Source organism: Cherax quadricarinatus, chromosome 24 (genome assembly GCF_038502225.1).
Source record: "Cherax quadricarinatus isolate ZL_2023a chromosome 24, ASM3850222v1, whole genome shotgun sequence".
Taxonomy (NCBI): domain Eukaryota; kingdom Metazoa; phylum Arthropoda; class Malacostraca; order Decapoda; family Parastacidae; genus Cherax; species Cherax quadricarinatus.
In genome coordinates, this window is record NC_091315.1 from 41,252,825 (window position 1) to 41,277,838 (window position 25,014).

The 25,014-nt window shown below is 41.4% G+C and overlaps 1 protein-coding gene and 1 long non-coding RNA gene across 8 annotated transcripts in view; one reads left to right on the forward strand and one right to left on the reverse strand.

Annotated features, from left to right (window-relative positions):
* The first annotated feature begins 1,923 nt into the window (after positions 1 to 1,923).
* LOC138853176 (uncharacterized) overlaps positions 1,924 to 25,014 on the forward strand; it is a 34,352-nt gene continuing 11,261 nt past the window's right edge. For all 3 annotated transcript variants that reach the window (XR_011392389.1, XR_011392388.1, XR_011392390.1), the window contains exons 1-2: positions 1,924 to 4,424; positions 24,704 to 24,824. This is a non-coding gene — a long non-coding RNA (uncharacterized lncRNA). The remainder of the gene's footprint in view (positions 4,425 to 24,703; positions 24,825 to 25,014) is intronic.
* Smurf (SMAD specific E3 ubiquitin protein ligase) overlaps positions 18,009 to 25,014 on the reverse strand; it is a 288,864-nt gene continuing 281,858 nt past the window's right edge. For all 5 annotated transcript variants that reach the window (XM_070088416.1, XM_070088415.1, XM_070088412.1 and 2 more), the window contains one exon: positions 18,009 to 24,833. In XM_070088416.1, the coding sequence (XP_069944517.1) occupies positions 24,709 to 24,833 (125 nt within the window). In that variant the 3' untranslated portion in view covers positions 18,009 to 24,708. The remainder of the gene's footprint in view (positions 24,834 to 25,014) is intronic.

Here is a 25,014-nt window from a genome sequence, read left to right on the forward strand (position 1 = left end):
GCTGAAACTTCTTAAAACCCTTGCTCATCTTTCATGGGGAGCTGATCGTCGAACCCTCCTTCGCCTACATTCCACCCTCATTTTATCAAAACTTGATTATGGTGACCAGATCTATTCAGCGGCATCTCCTGCTACTCTCTCTAGCCTTAACCCCATTCATCACCAAGGATTACATTTATGCCTTGGTGCTTTTCGCTCTTCCCCTGTCGAGAGCCTCTATGCAGAAGCGAACGTTCCATCCTTATCCGATCGCCGTGATGCCCATTGCCTTTGCTACTATGTACGCTCTCATGATCTCCGCAATCCTTCCATTTATAGAATGGTCACTGATATTAGTAGACATTCTTTATTTGTTCGCCGCCCCTGTTTACTCCATCCCTTCTCTCTTCGCCTTCATTTGCTCTTGTCTTCTCTTCAATTACCACCTTTCTATGTTCATGTAGCATCTCACTTTAACCTACCCCCCTGGGAAGTTCCAGCTGTTCGAGTCTGTTCTTTCTCTCTCCCTTGCTCGAAAGCCCAACTGTCTACGGTTGCTTCCCGCTCTCTCTTTCTTGACCACTTTCACTCTCATTCTCATGCCATTGCTGTGTACACAGATGGCTCTAAGTCTTCTGACGGCATAGGATTCGCAGCAGTGTTTCCGGACAACATCGTACGAGGGCATTTACTATCTTCGGCTAGCATTTTTACTGCTGAATTGTATGCCATCCTTACAGCACTTATCCGTATTGCATCTATGCCTGTGTCATCATTTGTGGTTGTCTCAGACTCCCTTAGTGCTTTACAGGCTATACAGAAATTTGATACACCTCAACCCTTAGTCCTCCGTATCCAACTTAGGCTACGCCGCATCTTTACCAAGCATAAAGATATTGTATTTTGTTGGGTCCCTGGTCATGTTGACGTACAGGGCAATGAACAGGCAGACACTGCTGCGCGGTCAGCAGTACATGACCTACCAGTTTCATATAGAGGTATTCCATTTACGGACTATTTTGCTGCAATATCTTCCCACCTTCACACCCGTTGGCAACAACGTTGGTCTACTATGCTCGACAACACACTTCAATCTATTAAACCAAGTATAGGTTACTGGCCGTCTTCTTATCACCAGTGTCGAGGTTGGGAGACTACTCTCTCCCATCTTCGCATTGGCCATACTCGTCTTACTCATGGATATCTCATGGAGAGGCGCCCTGCTCCTCTCTGTGAGAATTGCCAAGCTCCATTATCAGTCAGCCACATTCTGTTGGACTGCCCACTTTATCAACGAGCACGCAGAATTTACCTCCGTCGTTGTCTTCGCTCTGCTGCTCTCTCTTTACCTTCCCTTCTCGCTGATGGTCCCACCTTTCATCCAGACTCTCTCATTGACTTTTTGACAACAACTAACTGACTTCACAAATTCTGATACCTTCAGACCTTTCTACTTCAATCTCTTGCTACCCTCTACCCCCATACTATCACCTGCCCCGCTGTTTTCTGTAACCTACTGATCATCCCTCCTCCCTTCTGCCATCCAATACCCTCGCTTCATTCCCTACCCTGCAGCGCTGTATAGCCCTTGTGGCTTAGCGCTTCTTTTTGATTATAATAATAATATTACAGTTTGCCCTCGTGCTAGATCCGTTTTCTCTCATAAGTGATGAAAGAAGGGATAATAAGCCTTATGATCGGTGGTATCCACAAAGCATTTTAGGTCCCAGCACTGTTTTAGATACGCTTGAATGACAATTGATGATCATGCACTGCCTTGGGTTTGTTGATTTTCACTGTTACATATAAACATGTCTGTTCATCTATCTGTTTGTGTGTCTGTCTGTCTAGCTCTGTCTCTTTGTCTCTGCCTATATGTCTGTCTTCTTCTGTCTGCCTGTCTCGCTTTCTCTCTCGGAACCAACATATATTCCACACGTTGCAGAGTCGTCACGTCTGATTCCTGAACAAGTGAAAATGCGTATTACTTACCAGTCATGCTTATTATGCCTTACATCTACAAGCACAATATAGCACTTTGTCTGGATTTTTTGGGTTATCCTAGGTAATTTACACTATAATTATTTGTGTATATCTGTGAGAGATAGAGATAGACAAAGACATGCAGAGATACAGACAGATAGAGGTACAGAGATAGATACAGACGGAGATAAAGACAACCAGTCAGCCACCCGACCTGACAAAGCAATTATGTGATGGTAGGGTTTACTGTTTTCAGGAGGCTTCTCGCTAAGACTTTAGGGATGATGAAGTTGCCTTCATTTTGTGTTAGAAACAGCGATTAATGCTGAAGAAGAGTACAACGACGAGCTACCTTTTCTAGATGTCCACATTCACAAAGATAGTCTAAGATTTCAAGTTTACCGGAAACCTACAAATAAAAATGATCTCGCACACTTCTTCAGCTTTAATCACCGTTTCTAACACAAACAAAACAAAGGCAGCATTGTCATCTCTGAAGTCTTAGCAAGAATCCTCCTGAGAACAGTAAACCCTGCCATCACATAACTGCTACTAAATAAAGGACACCCAGTTTGGGCCAACAGGCCTGCTCCAGTGTTCCTCCTTTTTTATGTTCTTATGTAATAGAAAAGGGACACTGAAACACACCTTCTCAAATCCATCCATCCATGTACATTTACCCAACCTATTTTTTATGCTACCCAAGCCATAGCTTTTGTAACCTTTCTTTCTCATGTACCAGCTGACTTTTCCATATGTATAACTACTACTACCTCTACTTGTGTGGGTGAAACATTGTCAATAAAGGATCACATTATACTGCTGCATCTGACTGTGCATCTGGCAGCCCTGCTGCCAGACACAGTCGTAAGTCGAGTGGTCATATGTCGCACAGGTTGTAAGCCGGATGGCGAGTGTAATACACTTGTTCCAGCCATGTTTCTGATATCTTCTGGTAAGTTGTTGAATAGTCGGGCCACAAATGTTGATACAGTGTTCCCTAATTGTGTCCACCACACCCCTGTGCCTCACTTCCCTCATATCTCTCACTTCAGTATGTTATGGAAGTGTGCAGATTCGAGACCAGGCCCTTGAGTACTTTCCAGGTATAGTAGGGCCCTATTTATATGGCAGGTTAGGTTCCAGGCTACTGCTGGAAAGCAGACATCGCCGGAAAGCAGAACGCCATTTTTTCCACTTGTAAATGCATGTAAGTGCCAGGTAACAAGTTTGCACTAACATATATTACGTTAGCAATAGAACTAGGCATTAAAAACAATAAAAAGTAAAATACACACACAGTACACCCATTACTTACATTAAATATTTGTAGTCTTAATGTAGGTTGAGAGGCGAGTTTAATTTGTAGGAAGTCAGGTCTGGGAGGTATGGTAGCCAGCCAGGTCAGCCCAACCCACCCACACGTAATATACTACATTTAATTAAAGCTCCCAAGAGCGATAAAATACATATACAGTACATTCATTAATTACCTTAAAATATTTGTAGTCTTAATGTAGGGTGAGAGGTGAGTTTTATTTGTAGAAAGTCAGGTTTGGGAAGTATGGTAGCCAGCCAGGGCAGCCCTCCCCACCCACACGTAATATACTACGATGTTTAACTCGTAAACGGTCCAAACGTATATATACGTTCACTACCCCAGTGCACCTAATATTTTGAAAAATAAAAAAATAATTTTTTATTGAAAAAAGAGCACATTTTTCTAAGTGTTATAGGATGAAACAAAAAAAATAGGATCAGTACTTACCAAGATATGAGGCCACAAAGTTGGCACTTGGAGATCACCTGGCAGCAACGTGGAGCACTGCCGCTTGCAGAAATATTGCCAATATATCTTTTTTCCATTTTTCATATTTCATATAATTTTTATGTTCTGATAATTACAATTTATAGTAGTTCTTGTCATTTCATAACTAATCTTTGTTCTAACACTAGTGTTAGGTACTGAAATTGTACTCACATTGTCACAAACACATTGACAGGTGGAAATTTACACGTGCCTTGGTCATTTACTATTGTCTTTGAATATATACAAAGTATTTATAGGTCCCAGTGATGTTTTGGATATGTGGAAGTATATAATAATAATGAGGAAGAGGAAAAGGAGGAGGAGGAGGAGGAGGAGAAGAATAAGTAATAATAATAAGTTCCCTTGAAGCATGAAAAACAAAGTCCACCCCTGACAGTGACGTGATAAGAAGAGATAACATTTGATAAGAGCTGACGTTTGATGAGCATTCGCAAGGGTGCAGTGATAAGACTTGATAAGAAAAGATTAGGGCCTGCTTTGTTTTCGCTGGTACACAAACATGTCAGTATTTGTCTGTCTATCTGTCTAGCTCTCTGTCTCAGAGAGAGCCACAAGACTGCATCGTCATCACATTTACTCACATCTTCAAGCAGAGTATAGCACTTTGTCTGGATTTTTTGAGTTATCCTAGGTAATTTACACTGTATTCTTGTATTTATACGTACCTGTGAGACAGAGATAGACAGATAGAGATAGATAGAGACAGAGATACAGATAGACAAATGGAGATAGAGCCAGGCCGCCAGCAGCTGGCTGCCACGCAGCTGGCCAGCCAGCTAGCCAGCCAATCACCCAGTCAGGCAGCCAGCCAGAATTGTTTCTCTTTACTTAGGGCATAGGTTACAAGACATTCTGAAAGGGTGTTGCACAAATATTGCACATGGGTTATTATCGAGTTTTTTTTTATATTTTCTCGACCACTTGTGGCCACATCCACCTCAAAGCCACTAAACTCAGAGTCAAAATCACTTTCCTCTTAAAATAGGAGTGTTAATACTACATGACATCAGTGAATCCCAGGTGTTTGCTGCGCTGTTTGCTCTAGTTGGCGCTCATTTGAACTGGTGCTCCCACAAGGTACTAAATGGTCCCAGACTTTTTTAATACCACACACACTGAGTGTTAGAACCCATTCTATGCTGACAAGGCATCTCAGGCCAATCGTGCCAAATTTGAAGGCAGGAAAAATAGAACGTATATATATGTTTGGGGCACTAGCGGTAAAAACGTATATGTACGTTTGGACCGTTTACGGGTTAAAGCTCCCCAGAGCGATAAAATACATATACAGTACAGTACATTTATTAATTACCTTACATTCATTAATTACCTTAAAATATTTGTACTCTTAACCCTTTGACTGTTTTCGACGTATAAATACGTCTTACGAGCCAATGTTTCTGACGTATATATACTCAATAATTCTAGTGGCTTCAAATCAAGTGGGAGAAAGCTGGTAGGCCCACATGTGAGAGAATGGGTCAGTGTGCACCACATAAAAAAAATCCTGCAGCACACATTGCGTAATGAGAAAAAAAAAACTCTGATCGTTTTTTTGGAATAAAACGCCAACTTTGAGGTGTATTTTCGTATAGTATTTATCGCTGTATTCGCGTTTTCATGGTCTTAGGTGATAAAATGGAAAACATATTACAGAAATAGAGATGATTTTCATTACTTTTACGATGAAAACGACCTTGAAACTGAGCTCAAAGTAGCGGAAATGTTCGATTTTTACCAATGTTCAAGAGTAAATAAATCACACCACACGTCCAGTACACGTCAACTGGGGAGTCTAATATTCTTTCACTAGTGCACTGATATTATTTATACCATTTTTACAATAATGCAGTCGTCTGCATAACAGTAAATTTTGTATTTTTTTGTATGAATAAAAAATCAAAATAGAAAGCAATAATAATATAAGAGGGGCCTAGAGATGTGACTAATGAACAGAGCATATGTTATTTTAGTGCCACGAATGTCTACCTTGTTTATTCTGGACCCTATTTTGAAATTGGCATCTTTTTTATTTTGCGTGAAATTGGCCAAATTGCCAATTTCTGACCACCATATTGGGTCGTCCAAATTAGTAAATGGGAGGTTTCTTGTACTCAGCTGATAGATAAAATGGAGTTCTAAAGAAATAGCTATGAGTTTGGTCAACTGGAACAATGGAATTGGCGGAAAATAGGGCTCAAAGTCGGCGAAATCGCCGATATGCATATGTCGCCGAGACCGCTAACTTCGCGGGAGCATAATTCCACGAGTTTTCGACCAAATTTCGAACTTTTGGTGTCATTACCATCGGGAAAAGATTCTCTATCATTTCATAAGAAAAAATAATTTTTTTTTTTCAAAAATTGAGCGACATAGAATGACAGTTTCAGAGAGGGGCCTGAAACAGTCAAAGGGTTAATGTAGGGTGAGAGGTGAGTTTTATTTGTATGAAGTCAGGGTAGCCAGGAAGGGCAGCCCTCCCCACCCACACATAATGTAAACAAACCTGATGAACACGTCTGGTTTTCGTCACTTTACATTGTGCAAGTTGTCTCTACGTTGATACAGTAGAATAAAGAGAAACACCCATTCTCATGCAACACCATTTTTTAGAAGAAATGACGCCCTGGGTGAAGGCATACTTAGGTACAGGTACACATACATATAATTATCAGTTATAATAATAATGTAGGCATGTAGTCTGCCTGGGCTACATACTTACACCTGCCTACATAGCTACACAATATTTAATATGGCCTAGAGCCACATTACCATCGACATACCGTGTTCACTGAGTTTAATCGTTTATAACAACTACCTTTAGATGCCATCATAAACAAAGGGAGAAGTAATGAATAATTCATGCCGAGAATTGTAAACAAAAGTGTTGTGTGTTAAGGGGAGTGACATAATATTTTCCCCCTGCCTGGCAACCACACCTCCATAGCATATAAACAGCATGTTTATATGCTATGTAACGTGTTTCTCATATAATTTTGAAGAAAATATCAGATTAATGAAAATGTCTATACAGTGGACCCCCGGTTTACAATATTTCATTCCAGAAGTATGTTCAGGTGCCAGTACTGACCAAATTTGTTCCCATAAGGAATATTGTGAATTAGATTAGTCCATTTCAGACCCCCAACCATACACATACAAACGCACTTACATAATTGGTCGCATTGGGAGCTGATCATAAACCGGGGGTCCACTGTATTGACGTAAAATTAGACATTTAATATGCCCAAGAGTGATTATTATTACAAAATAGAGATATGTGCTCATGGAGAATGTAAACAAACTGGGTGGTGCACACCATATTTGAAAGACCGCTTGCCGTATAGAAAGTTTTGGTCATAATTTGAGACCGCTGTATTAGCAGAACGCCATAAGGCAAAACGCTGAAAAGCGGGGTCCTACTGTATATATTATCGTGTATCTCTCTCCTCTGTTTCAGTGAGTACATGTTCAAGACTAAGATGTTCCCAGTAATTTAAGTGCTTCACTGGCTCTCTGTGCCATAGACAAACTGTATTTGTTCCAGCTCTGATATTTCTCCTGCTTTGACTGGGGCTGTCAGCACTGAGCAATATTCCAAATGAGGGAGCACTAGCGATTTGAAGTTTAGAAATTCTCAATACCCACCCCATCATCCTCCTGGCCGTCGTGATCTTTATCTTAATACAGTGGACCCCCGAGTTTCATGATTAATCCGTTCCAGAGAGCCCGCCGAAGGTCAAAATTCACAAAACTCGAAACCATTTTCCCCCGTAAGAAATAATGGAAATAAAATTAATCCGTTCCAGACACCCAAAAATATTAAAAAATATATTTTTTCAAATTAAATAAAGATTTACATAGTGAAAACAATCAGAAATCAAGTGCATGCATTTAAAATAAATAATAATAACATTACACTTACCTTTACTGAAGATTTCTGGGTGGATGGAAGATGGGAGGAGGTGATAGGAGGAAGGTGTACACTATTGTTTAGAAGGAGAATCTCCTTCCATTAGGACTTCAGATAGCAAGTCCTTATCTGGGGTTACTTCCCTTCTTCTTTTAATGCCACTGAGAACAACTTGAGTCACTGGACCCCTGGCGCACAAAATATCTATCCAGAGAGGTCTTTTTCTGGCGTTCCTTTAAGATTTCCTTGAAGTGGGACACAACACTGTCATTGTACATGTTGCAGATACGGCTTATTTCTTGTTGAAAAGTATCACCCTGACCAACCTAACTTTGCAACTCATTCCACATTCCACACATGTCCTTAATCACTGAAGACGGCACCTCATCCACTCCCTCTTCCTCCTCCTCCTCTGAAGCAAGTTCCTCGGCTGTGGTCTGATGCTGTTCCAGTTGAAGCTCTTGCAGTTCATCAGTGGTTAGCTCTTCCCTGTGGTCCTCCACCAACTCTTCCACATCCCTGTCACTCACTTTATTTACCAAAGGGCTTGCACTAGCTTTCCTTGGGTCTATGATGACTTATTTAGCAGTTGCAAGCACAAAAAACACTGGATTATTATGAAATGTATTGTATGAACCCGCGGGGTGATGGTCACATGTTGGTAAACAATGGCACACTGAGCGTGAATGGCGTGGGAGACTGGCTTTGTGTGCACGGTGATGGGCAGACGGGTACCAGACAGTCGCCGTAACACGAGTTTTTTCATGAAACTCGAGGCCAAATTTTTCCAAAAAAAAACTCGCCGAAGGTCGAATTTCGCGAAAGTCGAGGCTGCCGAAACTCGGGGATCCAGTGTATGTTGTTTGAAAGAAAGGTCAGCTGGCAATTATTTACAAGTCTTTCAGCTGACAATTATTTACAAGTCTTTTATGTGTTCCTTTCACTCTGTTTGGTGACCCACTTGCTCTTGATCTCTTCCATTCTCATGCTATTGCAATGTATACGGATGGTTCCGAATTCCCCCAGGATCACTTATTAGACTCAGCCAGTGTTTTCACAGCAAAGCTATATGCAATTCTCATTGCTATCACGTACATTGAGTCATCGTCTACTTCATCATCCATAGTGGTGTCAGACTTAGTGCATAACAGGCTTAGCTGTTCATGACCTCCCAGTTTCCCACTGGGGTATTTACTCATTTTTTTCAGTGATCTCTCAACTCCATAACTGATGGCAACAGCATTAATTTGAGTGGGTCACAAAAAATTATTTTGTCAGACATTGTGTAGGTTTCTGGCCATTGTTTTAGCACCGCTGTGTTGTTTGAGACTGCACTCTCGTGTCTGTGTATTGGTCACACAAGCCTCTCTCTCAGGTACCTCATGAAAAAATGCCCAGCACCACTGCAGAAACTGTCAAGCTGCACTGTCATTTCAACATACAGTAGGGCCCCACTTATACGGCAGGTTAGGTTCTAAGCTACCACCATAAAGTGGAACACCCTTTTTTTTTCCCCTTTATAAATGCATACAAATACTAGATAACAAGTTTACACTAACATATATTAAGTTAGCAATAAAACTAGGCATCAAAAAACAATAAAAAAGTAAAATACACACATTATTCACTCATTACTTAAAATATTTGTAGTCTTAATGTAGAGTCAGGGTGAGTAAACGAGATAAAACGAATAAATGAGAGAGAGAGAGAGAACGAGTACGTGAGGGAGGACAGGCACAGAGTTCTGTAAACAAACCAGGCGAACGCAAGTTTTGTAAACAAAGTGCACACGTCTGGTTTGTGTACAAGTTGTCTCTACACTGATACAGTAGAATAAATGAAGAGGAACACTCCCATTCTCATGTAATACCATTTTTAAAAGAAATGACTCTGAGTGAAGGCAATGGAAATAAGTCACTAACTTTTTTTGGTTATCCTAGGTTCTCTACACATATGCTGTTATGTATGATAATCTATGTAACTGTATTTGTGTATACTTGAATAAACTTGCATACGAAAGGAATAATTTTCTACATTTACCCCCAGTATCACATTTTCTCTGATGTTGGACTAGAAAAAGTGTTATTCTTGCCGTCACTCGTAAAAGTCTGGCTACCACATCTCATATTTATGTTTATTTATTCTATTGTGGGGTGTATTTATCATCTTTATATGTTATGTATCGTGTTTATTATGTAATTTTGAAAAAAATATCATGGATGGATTGATGAAAGTGTGTATAGTAATGTAATACAGTGGACCCCCGCATAGCGAACGCCTTGCATAGCGAACAATCCGCATAGCGAACGCTTTGTTCGCTAAAATTTTGCCCCGCATAGTGGACAAAAACCCGCTCAGCGACCTTCGTCCGAGACGCGTCCAATGTGCGGCCTCAGCCAGCCTCACATGTGCCGCCCGTCCCATTGTTTACCAGCCAGCCTCCGCGGTAACATTCAAGCATACACTCGGAATATTTCGTATTATTACAGTGTTTTCGGTGCTGTTTCTGGAAAATAAGTGACCATGGGCCCCAAGAAAGCTTCTAGTGCCAACCCTGTGGTAAAAAGGGTGAGAATTAGTATGGAAATTAAGAAAGATTTTGAAGGGTTTGGGGCTAACCCTGAGAAGCCTATGCCAGTTGTGGAATCCATTGTGCCTACTTCAAAAATTAAGGAAATGTGTGCACAGTGGGTTGAACTGCAAACCTTTATGGATGAAAATCACCCTGACACAGCTGTTGCAAGCCGTGCTGGTGACTATTTCAATGACAATGTTGTGGCCCATTTTAGACAAATCGTAAAGGAACGGGAGGTACAGAGCTCTATGGACAGATTTGTTGTGCGACAGAGGTCCAGTGACTCTCAAGCTGGTCCTAGTGGCATTAAAAGAAGAAGGGAAGTAACCCCGGAAAAGGACTTGCTACCTCAAGTCCTAATGGAAGGGGATTCCCCTTCTAAACACTAACACTCTCTCTCCCCTCCTCCCATCCCATCAATCATCACCAGATCTTCAATAAAAGTAAGTGTCATGTAATTGTGCATGCCTTTTTCAGTTTGTGTGTACTAAAATTAACATTTTTTTGTGGTAAAAAAAATTTTTTTTCATACTTTTGGGTGTCTTGCACGGATTAATTTTATTTCCATTATTTCTTATGGGGAAAATTAATTCGCATAGCGAACATTTCGCATAACGACCAGCCCTCTTGCACGGATTAAGTTCGCTATGCGGGGGTCCACTGTATATGATATTTAATGAGACTCGGTGATTATTATTATCGTCATTTCTAATATGGCATCACTTGTGCAAGTCGTCTGCTACCACATCTCATACATGTTTATTTATTCTACTGTGGGATCTATTTATCATCTTTATATGTTATGCATTGTGCTTATTATATAATTTTTAAAAAATATCATAGATGGTTTAACCCTTTCAGGGTTGGCAGGCCCTCTCCTAAACTTGTTCTCAGGGTCGGAAATTTAAAAAAAAAAAAAAAAAAAAAAAAAAAAACTCTTCAAGGGGGGCTCCTTGGCGTGGTGAAGAGGCTCTTGGTCTGAGGAATTAGCCCTGTCGGTCTTCTTCCTCAGACCGAACCTAATTACCCCCCCATTCTCCCCTCCCCTATCCCATCCTCCCCTTTTTCCATTCCTCCTCCTCCTCCTCCTCCTCACCCCTCCCTTTTGCCCTTCCTCTTTTTGGCCTTTGGGATTTCTCCCACAGACGCGCTAGTTCCTAGGTAGGGGAAAGGACACCGGGGTCCATCCCATTCCGTTGAGGTTCTTGGCGGTGGCGTAGTTTGCCGTGGAATCTGGATTGCCTGGGGATGTCCCGATCCCTCTCCGGTATCCCGGAGTAGCTTTGGGTGTCTTTCGGGCGACGGGTGTATCTCTGGAAGCCATCTTTCGGATTCCAGGGGTGGTGGCCGAAGGAGGTATGCTTTGTGGCGGATATCCGGCCGCCCTCTCTCTCTTTTGTCCACCGAGGTAGCTCGGCAGATGTGAGGTTGCTATCCCGGATTGCTGGTTTACTGGCATGAAGGGTAGGGTATGGCACGGGTTCCATGCTGCATCTGCGCTACTAGTGGTGCTGAGGTCCTCTTGGGCACGGAGGGAGATTTCTGGCCCTTTCATTCCTCCTGGGAACTATCCCTCCCTGGTCCCCCCTTTTTTTTTCTTTTTTTTATTTTTATTTTCTTTTCTTTTCTTCTTTCTTTTTTTTTTCTTAAAAACAAAAAGCAAAGGAGTAACCTAACCATGGCAGCCCTAGTCCATGAACCCACTACCCCCGGGCCCCTTCTTGATACCGCACCCCATTCTGACCCTGTCTTGTGTTTAGACCACTCTTCGGACACTCCTGATGCCCCTGTACCTCTTGCTGGTGCTGTTTCCTCACCCGCTTCAGGTACCGGGGCTTCGACTGACTCCTTCGATTTGTCTGAACTCCGCTCTCCTTTGACTATGCTTCCGGCTTCTCCCTCTACGGTACGGCAATTTTCGAATCGCCCGCACATTTCATGCCGGACCAACTCCAGTCCTACTCCTAAACGCCAACGTCAATCTCCTGATGATGCTCCTTCGTTACCTTCCCATTCTACTCGGAAAAGACCGACACGTCAAGCACTCCCTCTCCACGCTCAGTTTCGGACCACACAATGGACTAAATTCTTTACTTTAAGACCGACTTCTTCTTCTGCCTACCTTTCTGACCATAGTATTGGCAAAGCGCTCCTGCGTCATGTTGGCAGAGATATTTCATTTCACGCTCTCAAGAGCGGTACTCGCATCGTCACTGTCCAGAATGCTACCCAAGCTCATGATCTTTCTCTCCTTTCGAATATCGATACTACACCTATCACTATTGAAAAACATCTTTCTCTCAATTCTTGTAGTGGTACTGTCATTCTGCCCCATACCATAGTCCAACAGAATTTCCAGTCATGTGGCAATGACATTTTTGAACAGCTGGAACTCCAGGATCTCCCAATCCTCAAAGTAGACACTTATGTCCTTCCTGCCCGGGGGCGGAGACGTTACCCTTGCAATGTGGCTCGTTTAACTTTTGACAGCCGAGAACTCCCGTCCTCTGTATATGTTGCGGGACATCGGTTACAAGTTCGAAAGGTGATACCTACACCGCAACAATGTAGAAATTGCTGGCGTTTTGGTCACCCAGCGAAATATTGCAGATCTATGGCCGAATGCCCAGTCTGTGGTGCCGACGACCATTCTAATACATCTTGCAGTCAACCTCCATCTTGCCTTAATTGTAATGAAGCTCACCCTTCGTACTCCCGCCGTTGCCAGGTCTACTTAAATGAACGTGAAATCCGTTGCCTCAAAGAGGCAGAAGGTCTCCCTTATGCTATGGCAGTTACTCATCTCCGCCTCCAAGGGAGACTACCCCGTGTTTCTTATTCTCGTGTTTCCAAACGTCCCCCCACTTCTGGGGTCCCATCTTCTGCAGCCTCCTCTGTTGTTACCCCTCCCATAGCCACTACGGCATCTAATCCTTTTGCTGTCCTTGGCTCTGACGTCCCGACTACAACTCAGTCTGTTCTCACATCTTCGCGTCCTTCCTCACAAGCCCCAGTATCGACAAGACCTCGTACGACACCTAATACCAATCGCCCCTCTACTCAGAAGTCCAAAAAATCCACATTGCTCAAATCTTCTTTGCCCCTTCCTTCCCTTCTTCTACCTCCACACTTTACCTTTCCAGTCTCTGTACCTAGTTCTTCCCCTCTCTCTGGCTCTATTACAAGTGTGGAGATTCACCCTCCTCCTCGTACTATGCCTTCCACCCCCGTCCCCTCCCAAGTTTCTCCCTCTTCTGCCACCTCCCAGGTTTCTGCCTCTTCTGTCCCCCCCCCACACTTCATCTCCAGTCCCTTACACTTTTCCCTCCCCCTCTACTTTGGTACAGTCCATTACTGTCCCAATCTTTACTCACCCTCCTCCTCCTATCTCCAATATGGTCTCCCATACATCTTTGAATTCAGAAACCCTTGAAGCCATTTCAGAATATATTGCAGAGACTAAACCTTCAATGGACACTGATTCACTTCCTGTTCCTTCTCTTCCCTCTCCTCCATCTTCACAGCCCCATTCTTCGCAACGCTCCGTTCCTTCGCTACTTGAACGTCTTCCAATGCCACCACACGTTGACTTTTCTAACCCCTCTAGTCCGTAGGTGCCTTTACCTACAGATTCCTGGTATTTTCTTCATCGCCAATAATGGCCTATTTACAGTGGAATATCCGCGGCCTCAGGGGTAATCGGGGTGAGCTTCAGATGTTGCTTTCCAGGTTTTCCCCTGTTGGTGCTTGCTTACAAGAACCAAAATTACACTCGGCTGTTTTCCAACCTATCTCAGGCTATAATTTATTGTATTCTTCGGATCCTTTCTCAGATGGGACCTTTAATGAAAGTGCCCTTCTTCTACGCAATGATATTCCGTACTGTCAACTATTTGTCCATACCTCGCTGCATTACACTGCACCCCGTATCCACTTGAATAAGTGGTTTACAATATGTTCTTTATATCTCTCTCCTTCTCGAGCATTTTCTATCCCAGACTTTGCCTTTCTTGTTTCATCCTTACCACCACCACTTCTGTTACTTGGTGATTTTAATGCCCACCATTTCCTCTGGGGGGGGGGTCTCATTGTGACTCACGTGGCATTCAGTTGGAGGCTTTCCTCGCCTCTCACCCCCTCCATGTTTTAAATACGGGTACTCCCACCCATTTTGATCCTCGTACTCATACTCTCTCTTGCATCCATCTATCGGTCTGCTCTTCCTCCACTGCACTAGACTTCACCTGGTCTGTTCTACCAGACTTACATGACAGCGATCATTTTCCGATCATTCTTACTTCTCCTTCCTATTCACCACCTTTCCGTAGCCCTCGCTGGCAATTTGATCAGGCAAATTGGGATCTTTACTCACACCTCACTGCTTTTAGTGAGGTTCCTTCTTCATCCTCCATTGATGAGCTCCTACACATCTTCTCGACGTCAGTTTATACCGCAGCTTCTCATTCTATACCCCAAACCTCAGGCAGGCATTCTCAGAAGTGCGTGCCTTGGTGGTCTCCTGCTTGTGCTCGTGCAGTACGTTTGAAACGTGCTGCATGGGGCAGGTACCGGTACAATAGAACCGCTGAGAGACTTCTTGATTTTAAGCAGAAGCGTGCGATCGCTCGCCGTGTCATCCGTGAAGCTAAACGCACTTGTTGGCGAGACTATGTTTCCACCATCACCTCTGCTTCTTCTATGAGTGCAGTCTGGAAAAAAGTGAGGAAATTGAGTGGTAAATACTCTCCTGACCCGGCTCCTGTTCTACGGGTCACTGGTGTTGATGTAGCAAACCCTCTCGACGTTGCCATTGAACTTGGCACACATCTGGTCCGTATTTCCCGAGGGCTCCATCTATGCCCCTCGTTTCTTTCCTCAAAGTCTGCCAGAGAGTTAGTACCCTTGGACTTTTCTTCTCTCAGAGAAGAACAGTATAATGTGCCTTTTACACTTCAAGAACTGGAGGCAACGCTCTCAGCTTGCCGATCATCGGCAGCTGGGCCTGACGACATTCATATTCGTATGTTACAACATTTACATCGGTCAGCCCTTGTAGTCCTCTTACACCTCTTCAATCTTATTTGGGCACAAGGAGTTCTTCCCCAGCTGTGGAAATCTGCCATTGTTCTCCCTTTCCGCAAACCGGGTACTACAGGACATGATGCCTCCCACTATCGCCCCATCGCTCTTACTAGTGCAGTTTGCAAAGTGATGGAACGCCTCGTAAATCGACGTTTAATGTGGTATTTAGAGACTCACAACAGTCTCTCCGCTAGTCAATATGGCTTTCGTAAGGGTCGTTCTACCATAGACCCCTTACTACGCTTGGATACGTATGTTCGTAATGCCTTTGCGAATAATCACTCAGTTATTGCCATATTTTTTGACCTTGAGAAGGCATATGACACAACTTGGAGGTATAATATTTTGGCCCAGGCCCACTCCTTAGGCCTCCGAGGCAATCTACCATCCTTCCTTAAGAACTTTTTAACTGACAGACATTTCCGTGTTCGAGTCAATAATGTTCTTTCCCCGGACTTCCTCCAAGCTGAAGGTGTCCCTCAGGGATGTGTTCTAAGCACAACACTTTTTCTCCTTGCTATAAATGATTTGGCCTCTGTTCTTCCACCCAATATTTGGTCATCACTCTGTGTTGATGACTTCGCTATTGCTTGTGCAGGCGCTGACTGTCACCTTATTGCAGTTTCTCTCCAGCATGCGGTCGACCGTGTTTCCACTTGGGCCACCACACATGGGTTTAAATTTTCAAGTACCAAAACTCACCAAATTACTTTCACTAGACGCTCTGTTATCTCCAATCATCCTTTGTATCTCTATGGCTCCCGTATCCCCTAACGTGATACAGTCAGGTTTCTAGGCCTTCTCTTTGACCGTCAGTTATCCTGGAAACCTCACATTACCTCTCTGAAGGCAACTTGTCACAGCCAGCTAAACCTTCTTAAAACCCTTGCTCATCTTTCCTGGGGAGCTGATCGTCGAACTCTGCTTCGCCTACATTCAGCCCTCGTTTTATCGAAACTCGATTATGGTGACCAGATTTATTCCGCGACCTCTCCTGCTACTCTCTCTAGCCTTAACTCTATCCATCACCAAGGCTTACGTTTGTGCCTTGGTGCTTTTCGCTCTTCCCCTGTTGAGAGCCTCTATACAGAAGCAAATGTTCCATCCTTGTCTGATCGCCGTGATGCCCATTGCCTTCGCTACTATGTACGCTCTCACGATCTACACAATCCTTCCATTTATAGAATGGTCACCGATATTAATAGACATTCTTTATTCGTTCGCCGCCCCTGTTTGCTCCGTCCCTTTTCTCTTCGCCTACATTCACTCTTGTCTTCCCTTCAGTTACCACCTTTATATGTTCATGTAGCATCTCACTTTTCCCTACCCCCCTGGGAAGTTCCAGCTGTTCGGGTCTGTTCTTTCTCACTCCCTTGCTCGAAAGCTCAACTGCCTATGGTGGCTTCCCGCTCTCTTTTTCTTGATCACTTCCACTCCCATTCTCATGCCACCGCTGTGTACACAGATGGCTCTAAGTCTTCAGACGGCGTCGGATTCGCAGCAGTGTTTCCGGACAGCGTCGTACGGGGTCATTTACTATCTTCAGCTAGCATTTTTACTGCTGAACTGTATGCCATTCTTGCAGCACTTATTCGTATCGCATCTATGCCTGTGTCATCATTTGTAGTAGTCTCAGACTCCCTTAGTGCTCTACAGGCTATACGAAAATTTGATACATCTCATCCCCTAGTTCTCCATATCCAACTTTGGCTACGCCGTATCTCTACCAAACAAAGATATTGTTTTTTGTTGGGTCCCTGGTCATGTCGACGTACAGGGCAATGAACAGGCAGACACTGCTGCGCGGTCAGCAGTACATGACCTACCAATTTCCTATCGAGGTGTTCCATTTCTGGACTATTTTGCTGCAATAGCTACCCACCTTCGCACCCGTTGGCAACAACGTTGGTCAACTCTGCTCGGTAACAAACTTCATTCTATTAAACCGAGCATAGGTTACTGGCCGTCTTCTTGTCATCAGTGCCGAGGTTGGGAGACCACTCTCTCCCGCCTTCGCATTGGCCACACTCGTCTTACTCATGGGTATCTCATGGAGAGGCACCCTGTTCCTCTCTGTGAGCAGTGTCAAGTTCCAGTATCGATTAGCCACATTCTGTTAGACTGCCCTCTCTATCAACGAGCACGCAGAATTTACCTCCAACGTCGTCTTCGTTCTACTACTCTCTCTTTACCTTCCCTTCTTGCTGATGGACCCTCCTTTAATCCTGACTCTCTCATTGACTTCTTGACAACGACTGATTTACTCCACAAACTCTGATGATACTTTTCGCACTCCCCTCAGCCCTTTCTAGTTCAGTCTCTTGCTGCCCTTTACCCTTTCACCATCCACTGCCCCGCTGTTATCCGTAACCTATTACTCATCCATCTCCCTTTTGCCACCTGATGCCCTCGCTTCCTTCCTGCCCTGCAGCGCTGTATAGTCCTTGTGGCTTAGCGCTTCTTTTTGATTATAATAATAATAATAATTTCTCACATCTCTCCCAGCAGTGCTGTATGATCCTCTCAGGTTTAGCACTTTATTATATTATTAGTGCCAGATGAGCTTGCTGGTGATAAAAGTTTTTTGACACAAAAAGTAGTTACTTGAAGTACATGCAATACATTAAATGGGTATCAATAAACTGTATCATTTATAAATTTATTAAAAATCCTAAATATTCTCTTAATAGCACAACTAAATACATGACTGGCTGCTTGCTGTACTTTCATAGTATCTTGAACACAGTAAACACAATTATCTTGTTAGAATACAGTGAATATAACTTGGTATAATGGGCCAATAACCAAGCTTCTTATATATTGTACTGTATCCAAACTAGCAATTCACAGGATGTCAAAACATCTACATAATTTAATGAATTTGTAACATCAATGATATGTAACTTGCTTGTATTACATTACTTTTCCTAAAGTCTGAAAAATATATCAATATGAATTTTATACGATTGATTCCTAAACAGTTTCTATAGTATTTATTTCCTGATATTCTTGTATAAATATATAAAAATCACAAATCCAGCAAGTATATAACAGTAAACAAGTGCTATTTTTTTCTTAAGAGGTAGTGAATAATACCATGAACCACTACTGTGGAATGGCATCCTCCCAAGCAAGAAAGGCAGATTTGATCCAGGGCTCTTATATAGCAGAAACTGCCATGTAAAAGTTACTGTAAATCCTTTCCTACCTTGTATCCTCTTACAGGTAAATATGGTTAGTAAAAGATACAAATGCACATCACTGCTGCTAAACCACTGCATGTCATTACCCTGATCATTGATATTTGACTTAAAACTACTGCATGTTTTGCATCAGACTATGAAAGATGTTTAGAGGATTTGAAAAATGTAAGAAAATTTTAATATTGTAAATCTACCTTTCTACAAACTTGCAAGAAAATTAAACATTGGCACAAAATTTAAGAGCTCTTAGATATCAATTTTTTTTTAATGAACAATGCTAATCCAAAAATTTCAAAACATTTTTAATTATACTACTTTTCTTTCTTAAAGGAGTAATTTATTACTGTTAACTAGGAAAGTAATATATACCTTTAGCTGCCAGAAACAATTACTGTATATACTTTATCACCGAAGCTACATAAAATAAAACTGTTGGAATGTACCTATTAAATTTTTTTTTTTTCAAAATAAAAGTAGTTTTTGAGTATTACCAGTTTGTGAAGCATAATTTATTACTAAGGCATCCAAACATACAAGTGTACACCATCTGCAGCTCCAGTACATGTCAATCATGACGATGAGATGAAAGTTATTTACAATAATGAGTTTAATGTACACATACACAGCACACTTGTCCCTCAAACTACTATAAATGGCAATAGCAAGACTCTTAACAAGAATGAATTCATTCAGCTTAAAACCCTTTCACAGATCAGTTATTTAAATGCTAATTACTGTAACTTGATATTACATTGCAATGAGGCACCAGACAGTAAGGAACAAACTGAGATTCACGTTCATGTAGGTATGAATGCCAAATGGAAAAAAAACTGATGGTCTTGGCCACTGACTGAATAAATGTTACTTATGGCAATTTGTAATACATATTTATCTTTTAAAACACAAACACACACACAACCCTCTCATTAACGGACTAATAGGTAGGGGGGTGTGTAAAATATTGCTGATTTTTTGCAACTTCCAGCTTGTGAAATTAATTTTTTATGATTGTCAGGATGTCTTCTGAAATTAGTGAATTTGGTTCCCTAATGCAGAGGGAAACCAGACACTAAGAATATGGGTATTGCAATTACTATACAGTACTGAACTGTATAGTAATTACATAATACTATACATAATTTACCAAAATTTTACTTTATGTAACTGGGTTTTCCTTTCATTTGTAATTTGTGCCAAGGCATGGCTCCCATGTTTTTGAGTGTGGAACCTCTGTGCCCATAAGCCAGAGCTCAGGCCTGCCATCACACTGTATACATCTCTCTCTATAGATCTGGCTCTGGCTACTTCTATACCCTGAATAGTGTAACCAACATGGGCAATCAACTGCTATCTAGCAGCTGTGCTTTAACTGTATCCTGCCCAGCTTCTACATGCCAGTTACCAAGCTACTAATCCCTTAATCAATAGACAAGGTGAATTGTCCATATCAACACTACTAAAACACACCAGTACATTACATTTTCATGGAAAGGGTGCATGTGGATGTGAAAGAGGGTGGGAATGAAAAAAGGAGGCGCACGTGCGAGTGTGTGTGTGTGTACTCGCCTAGTTGTGGTTGCAGGGGTCGAGTCACAGCACTGGCCACTATTAGGTCACTCTTCCTGCTCCATGAGCTTTATCATACCTCCTCTTAAAGCTATGTATGGATCCTACCTCTACTACATCGCTTCCCTGACTATTCCACTTCCTGACAACACCGACTGAAGAAATACTTCCAAACATCCCTGTGATTCATCTGAGTCTTCAATTTCCAACTGTGACCCCTTGTTGCTGTGCCCCATCTCTGGAACATCTTGTCGATTTCTCTCGGTATTTTATGTCGTTATCATATACCCCCCCATCTCTCCTGTCCTCCAGTGTCGTCAGGTCAATATCCCTTAACCTCTCCTCGTAGGACATACCCCTTAGCTCTGGGACTAGTCTTGTTGCAAACCTTTGCACTTTCTCTAGTTTCCTTATGTGCTTGGTTAGGTGTAAGTTCCAAACTGGTGCTGCATGCTCCAATATGGGCCTAACATACAAAATGTACAGGGTCCTGAACAATTCCTTATTAGCCCCTTGACTGTCGCAACCCCCAAACCTGAAGTGTCTCATGGTGTCGCAAAATTTCAAAAAAAAAAAAAAATTATTTTCTTATGAAATGATAAGAGAATCTTTTCCCGATTGTAATGACACCAAAAACATGAAATTTGATGTTAAACTGACGGGATTACGCTCTCGCGAAGTTAGTGACCTCGGCGTTATTTACAAATCAGCGATTTCGCGCACTTTGAGCCCTATTTTCGGCTAATTCCATTGTTCCAGTCGACCAAACTCACAGCTATTTCTTTAGAACTCCATTTTTTCTATCGACTGAGTACAAGAAACTGCCCATTTACCAATTTCAACTACCCAATAATGTGGTCAGAAATTTGCAATTTGGCCAATTTCATGAAAATTAAAAAATATGACAATTTCAAAATAAGGTCCAGAATGAACAATGCAGACATTCCTGGCTCTAAAATAACATTTTCTTTGTTCATCAGTCACGTCTCCAAGCCCCTCTGATATTACTCTTGCTTTCTATTTTGAATTTTTATTCAAACAAAAATTAGAAGATTTACTGTTATGCAATACTGTAATAATTGTATAAATAACATCAACTCATTCATGACTGCATATTAGAATGGCTAGTTGGGCATTTATTGGACTATGACATCATTTGTTTACTTTTGAACATCGGCAAAAATCAAACATTTCCCCTACTTTGAGGTCCATTTCCAGGTTCTTTTTATAGTAAAATCAATCAAAATCACCTCTATTTCTAAATCACCTCTATTTCTATGTTTACAATTCTATCAAATGAGACCAAGAAAATGAGAATACAACCATAAATACTATATGAAAATAGACCACAAAGTCGGCATTTTAATTAAAAAAAACGGTCGGAGTTTTTTTTCCTCATTATGCACTGCATGCTCCAGGATTTTTTTTTATATGGTGCACACTGACCACACAGACCCATTCTCTCACATGTGGGCCTACCAGCTTTCTCCTGCTTGATTTGAAGCTGCTAGAATTTATGAGTATACAGTGGTCCCTCGTTTTTCGTAATTAATCCGTTCCTGGAGGAGCTACTATAAACAAAATTTACGATTTGCGAATCAATTTTCCCCATAAGAAATAATGTAAATACAATTAATCCGTTTCTGACACCCAGAAGTATTAAAACAAAAAATTTTTTTACATGAAATATACATGTAGTACATAAACAATACAATGGGAAATGTTGAATGAAACATTAACAGCATAACACTTACCTTTATTGGAGATTCTTCTTAGTGTATGGGAGACTGGAGGAGGAGAGAGATTGGATTGTTTACAGTTTGGAAGGGGAATTCCCTTCCGGCAACACCTCAGGTACCAGTTGCTTCTCTTCTCTGTTTCTTAATGCCACTAGGACCACCTTGAGAGTCACTCTAGTCCTGTTTCACAAAGTAACTGTGGAGAGAGCTCTGTTTCTGGCATCTCTTTAACACTTCCCTAAAATGGCCCAAGACTTTGTCACTGTACATATTTCTCACCTTCTTTACCACAGGCTTGGCACTAGGAGCTTTCTTTGGAGCCATGGTAGCTTATTTAGTACTTGCAAGCACTAAAATGAGTGGAATATTATGAAATATTTCATAGGAGCACTTGAAGGGACCTTCAATCACTGGTAAACAATGCCAGACTGGCTGGGTAGGGAGGCCTCCCCGGCTCACACCGTGCGTACGTGTCCCGGACGAACTACTATATGCGAGTCAACCTATGAAAAGCGAGTCCATGTTTATACGAAAATACCCCTATGATTGGCGAAATTTATGATTGCCGAGAACTACGAAAAGCGAGGGACCACTGTATATACGTCAAACACGGTACCTCGTAAGACGTATATATACGACGTCGACAGTCAAAAGGTTAATTAAGATGTTGGAATGCTGTTCTTAGGTTTGCTAGGCGCCCATAAGCTACAGCAGTTATTTAATGGTTGATGTGCGCCTCAGATGTGCTCAGTGTGTGCACACGTATGTTCCCGGGAGGGGGGGTGGTTTCAGAAAGCGTGACTGGGTGTGAATATCAGGGTGAGGGGTGGGTGATTAAGAAAGGTGTGAATGTGGGTGGTTATGAAAGAGAGTGGGAATGTGGGTGCGTGGGCATGAGAGGGTGGCTTTCAGAACACATGTCGGGGTAGTGGGTATATGGTTAGGGGTGGGTGGTCATGAAAGAGGGTGTGAGTATGGGTGGGTGAGGGGGGTAGATAAGTGGTCGAGAGGGGAAATAGGTGGGTGGATGTTAAGTGTGAAGGTGAATTGACTGGTGTGAGAGATGAGTAAGAGTGAGTGTATGTTTGTGTGATCACAGGTGTATGGGGACAGATGAATGAATGTCTTTAACAGGAATTTTTTCCCTGGGCTCTCACCTACCTCCCTGCCTTACCAACTCTGCCCCTCTACCCAGTAACCAACACAATATAATTAGTACATACACAGTACAGATACTCAATAATAATAATAAAAAAAAAAAAAGCTCTTTATACAAGCAGGGAGAGGGGCAGTGAATCAGTGAGAGATGAAGAGGCCTTCCTCCTTGGCTCCCAGCCAACATCCCTCCCCCTTCCCCTATGATGGGGCAGGATCCCTCATTGGCTCAGAGGTGAGCCATCCATCCACCTACCCTCCTTTTCTCCTCCCTGCCTGACAACCACTAACAGCTAACACATCATAAATAATAAATCTACAATTCCTCACCAATCTTTACCAAATAAATGTAAGCTCTTTATACACACATACAGGGTACATACACACAGTATGAATGCATTTGAGAAACTGAGATAAAAAATAAAGTTATCAGTAGTAAATCATGCTAATGGACAAAATTCAGAATTACAGACTTTTCTCCATTCTACCTGGTAATTAGAGCATTTGTCCAGCCAATTTTTTGTCCGAAGTTGCTGAAATCCGTTAATGAGAGGTTTTACTGTATATATAAAATATCAAATTGTGTAAATGTAGGGGAGTTGCACATATCTGACTACAGTACTATCATAAATACAGCAATATGTCATAATTTGATCTCTTCCACACAATCTCTTATTACTCAAAAGGAAGCCTAATAAAATTTTCTTTGCCTTGGCAGTATAAATATTTAGCAATTATGTATCAAACATCACTTTTGATATGTTGTCATTTTAAGTATAAAATATATTATACAAGAAACCCCAACTAACTGGATCATATTACTCCTTAACATCACATGTGTATACATCTCTTATAAAGCAATGAACTTTAAAGATCTCAGTGGCATTAATATATGAAACACCATGGATCATAAATTAAGACCAATTGTAAAATACTTAAGTGTTGACTGTTAACAAGAGTCTACATTTATGAGACAGGCTTAAAAGATAAGTGTCACTGCCCTGGAAGTTGGAACTGTATTGCTATCACAGTTTTTGACATTGACTAAACATAGTGTCTCAGTTAAAGAACACTAGTGAATCTTGATTGGAATTTGTCATTACCACTGACGAGGCGGAAGACACCCAAGATCTGCTATTAACAGAATCGCTTAAGACATAAGTTAACAAGTGCACAGATTGGTTGTCTTATACTTCCAGTCCACACACACATAATAGGCAAAAATTGCTCTAACTTTCATTAAAAAACAAGTATTGGTCCTTTACTTATATTTCACATTAATTTTTCAAATATTTAAAACACTGAAAATTAAATAATAATTCAGTAATGGTTTATGTATTGTACCTTAGTATTCAAATTAAAATTCATATCTAAAACCAAAAATTTATAAAACATTTTGCACATGCATTTTTTAAAAAAAAATATTGAAGCTGCAACACTATTTGGTATTTGAAAAAGGACGAAAATAATTTAATATTAAACTCACATACAGTTCAATACCTTCATTATGACAATCATTTTAGTCATTTTATTTCAAATATACACAAATTCACAAAAAAAAAAAAGTAAATTGACAATGTTATATAAGGTATCACATTTTTATCATAACCACATATCACATACTTCACATACAATCCTTTCATGCTTATGTTAAAAAATTGACTTTAATTTTTCCAGATGACTCACTCTACAGCAAATCCACAAGTTTCCTCTACAGCTTGAGTAAGCTTCTCAAGCATCTTACTGTAAGACTCGTATGGAGGAAGATCAATGCGATTGAAACATGTATGAGCCTTTGGTAGGTTTTCTGAAAAATAAATAAGTTTTATAACATTTCTTATACCTTTTAATAAAATTATTTTCATAAAACAAATTTTAACAGCATACAGTGTGAATTGAATATCATAAAATCCACTAATTCCATAACATGTTATGAACTTCTTATGTTTACTAGTAGTAGCTACTATTTTCATAAGTTTTAATAATTA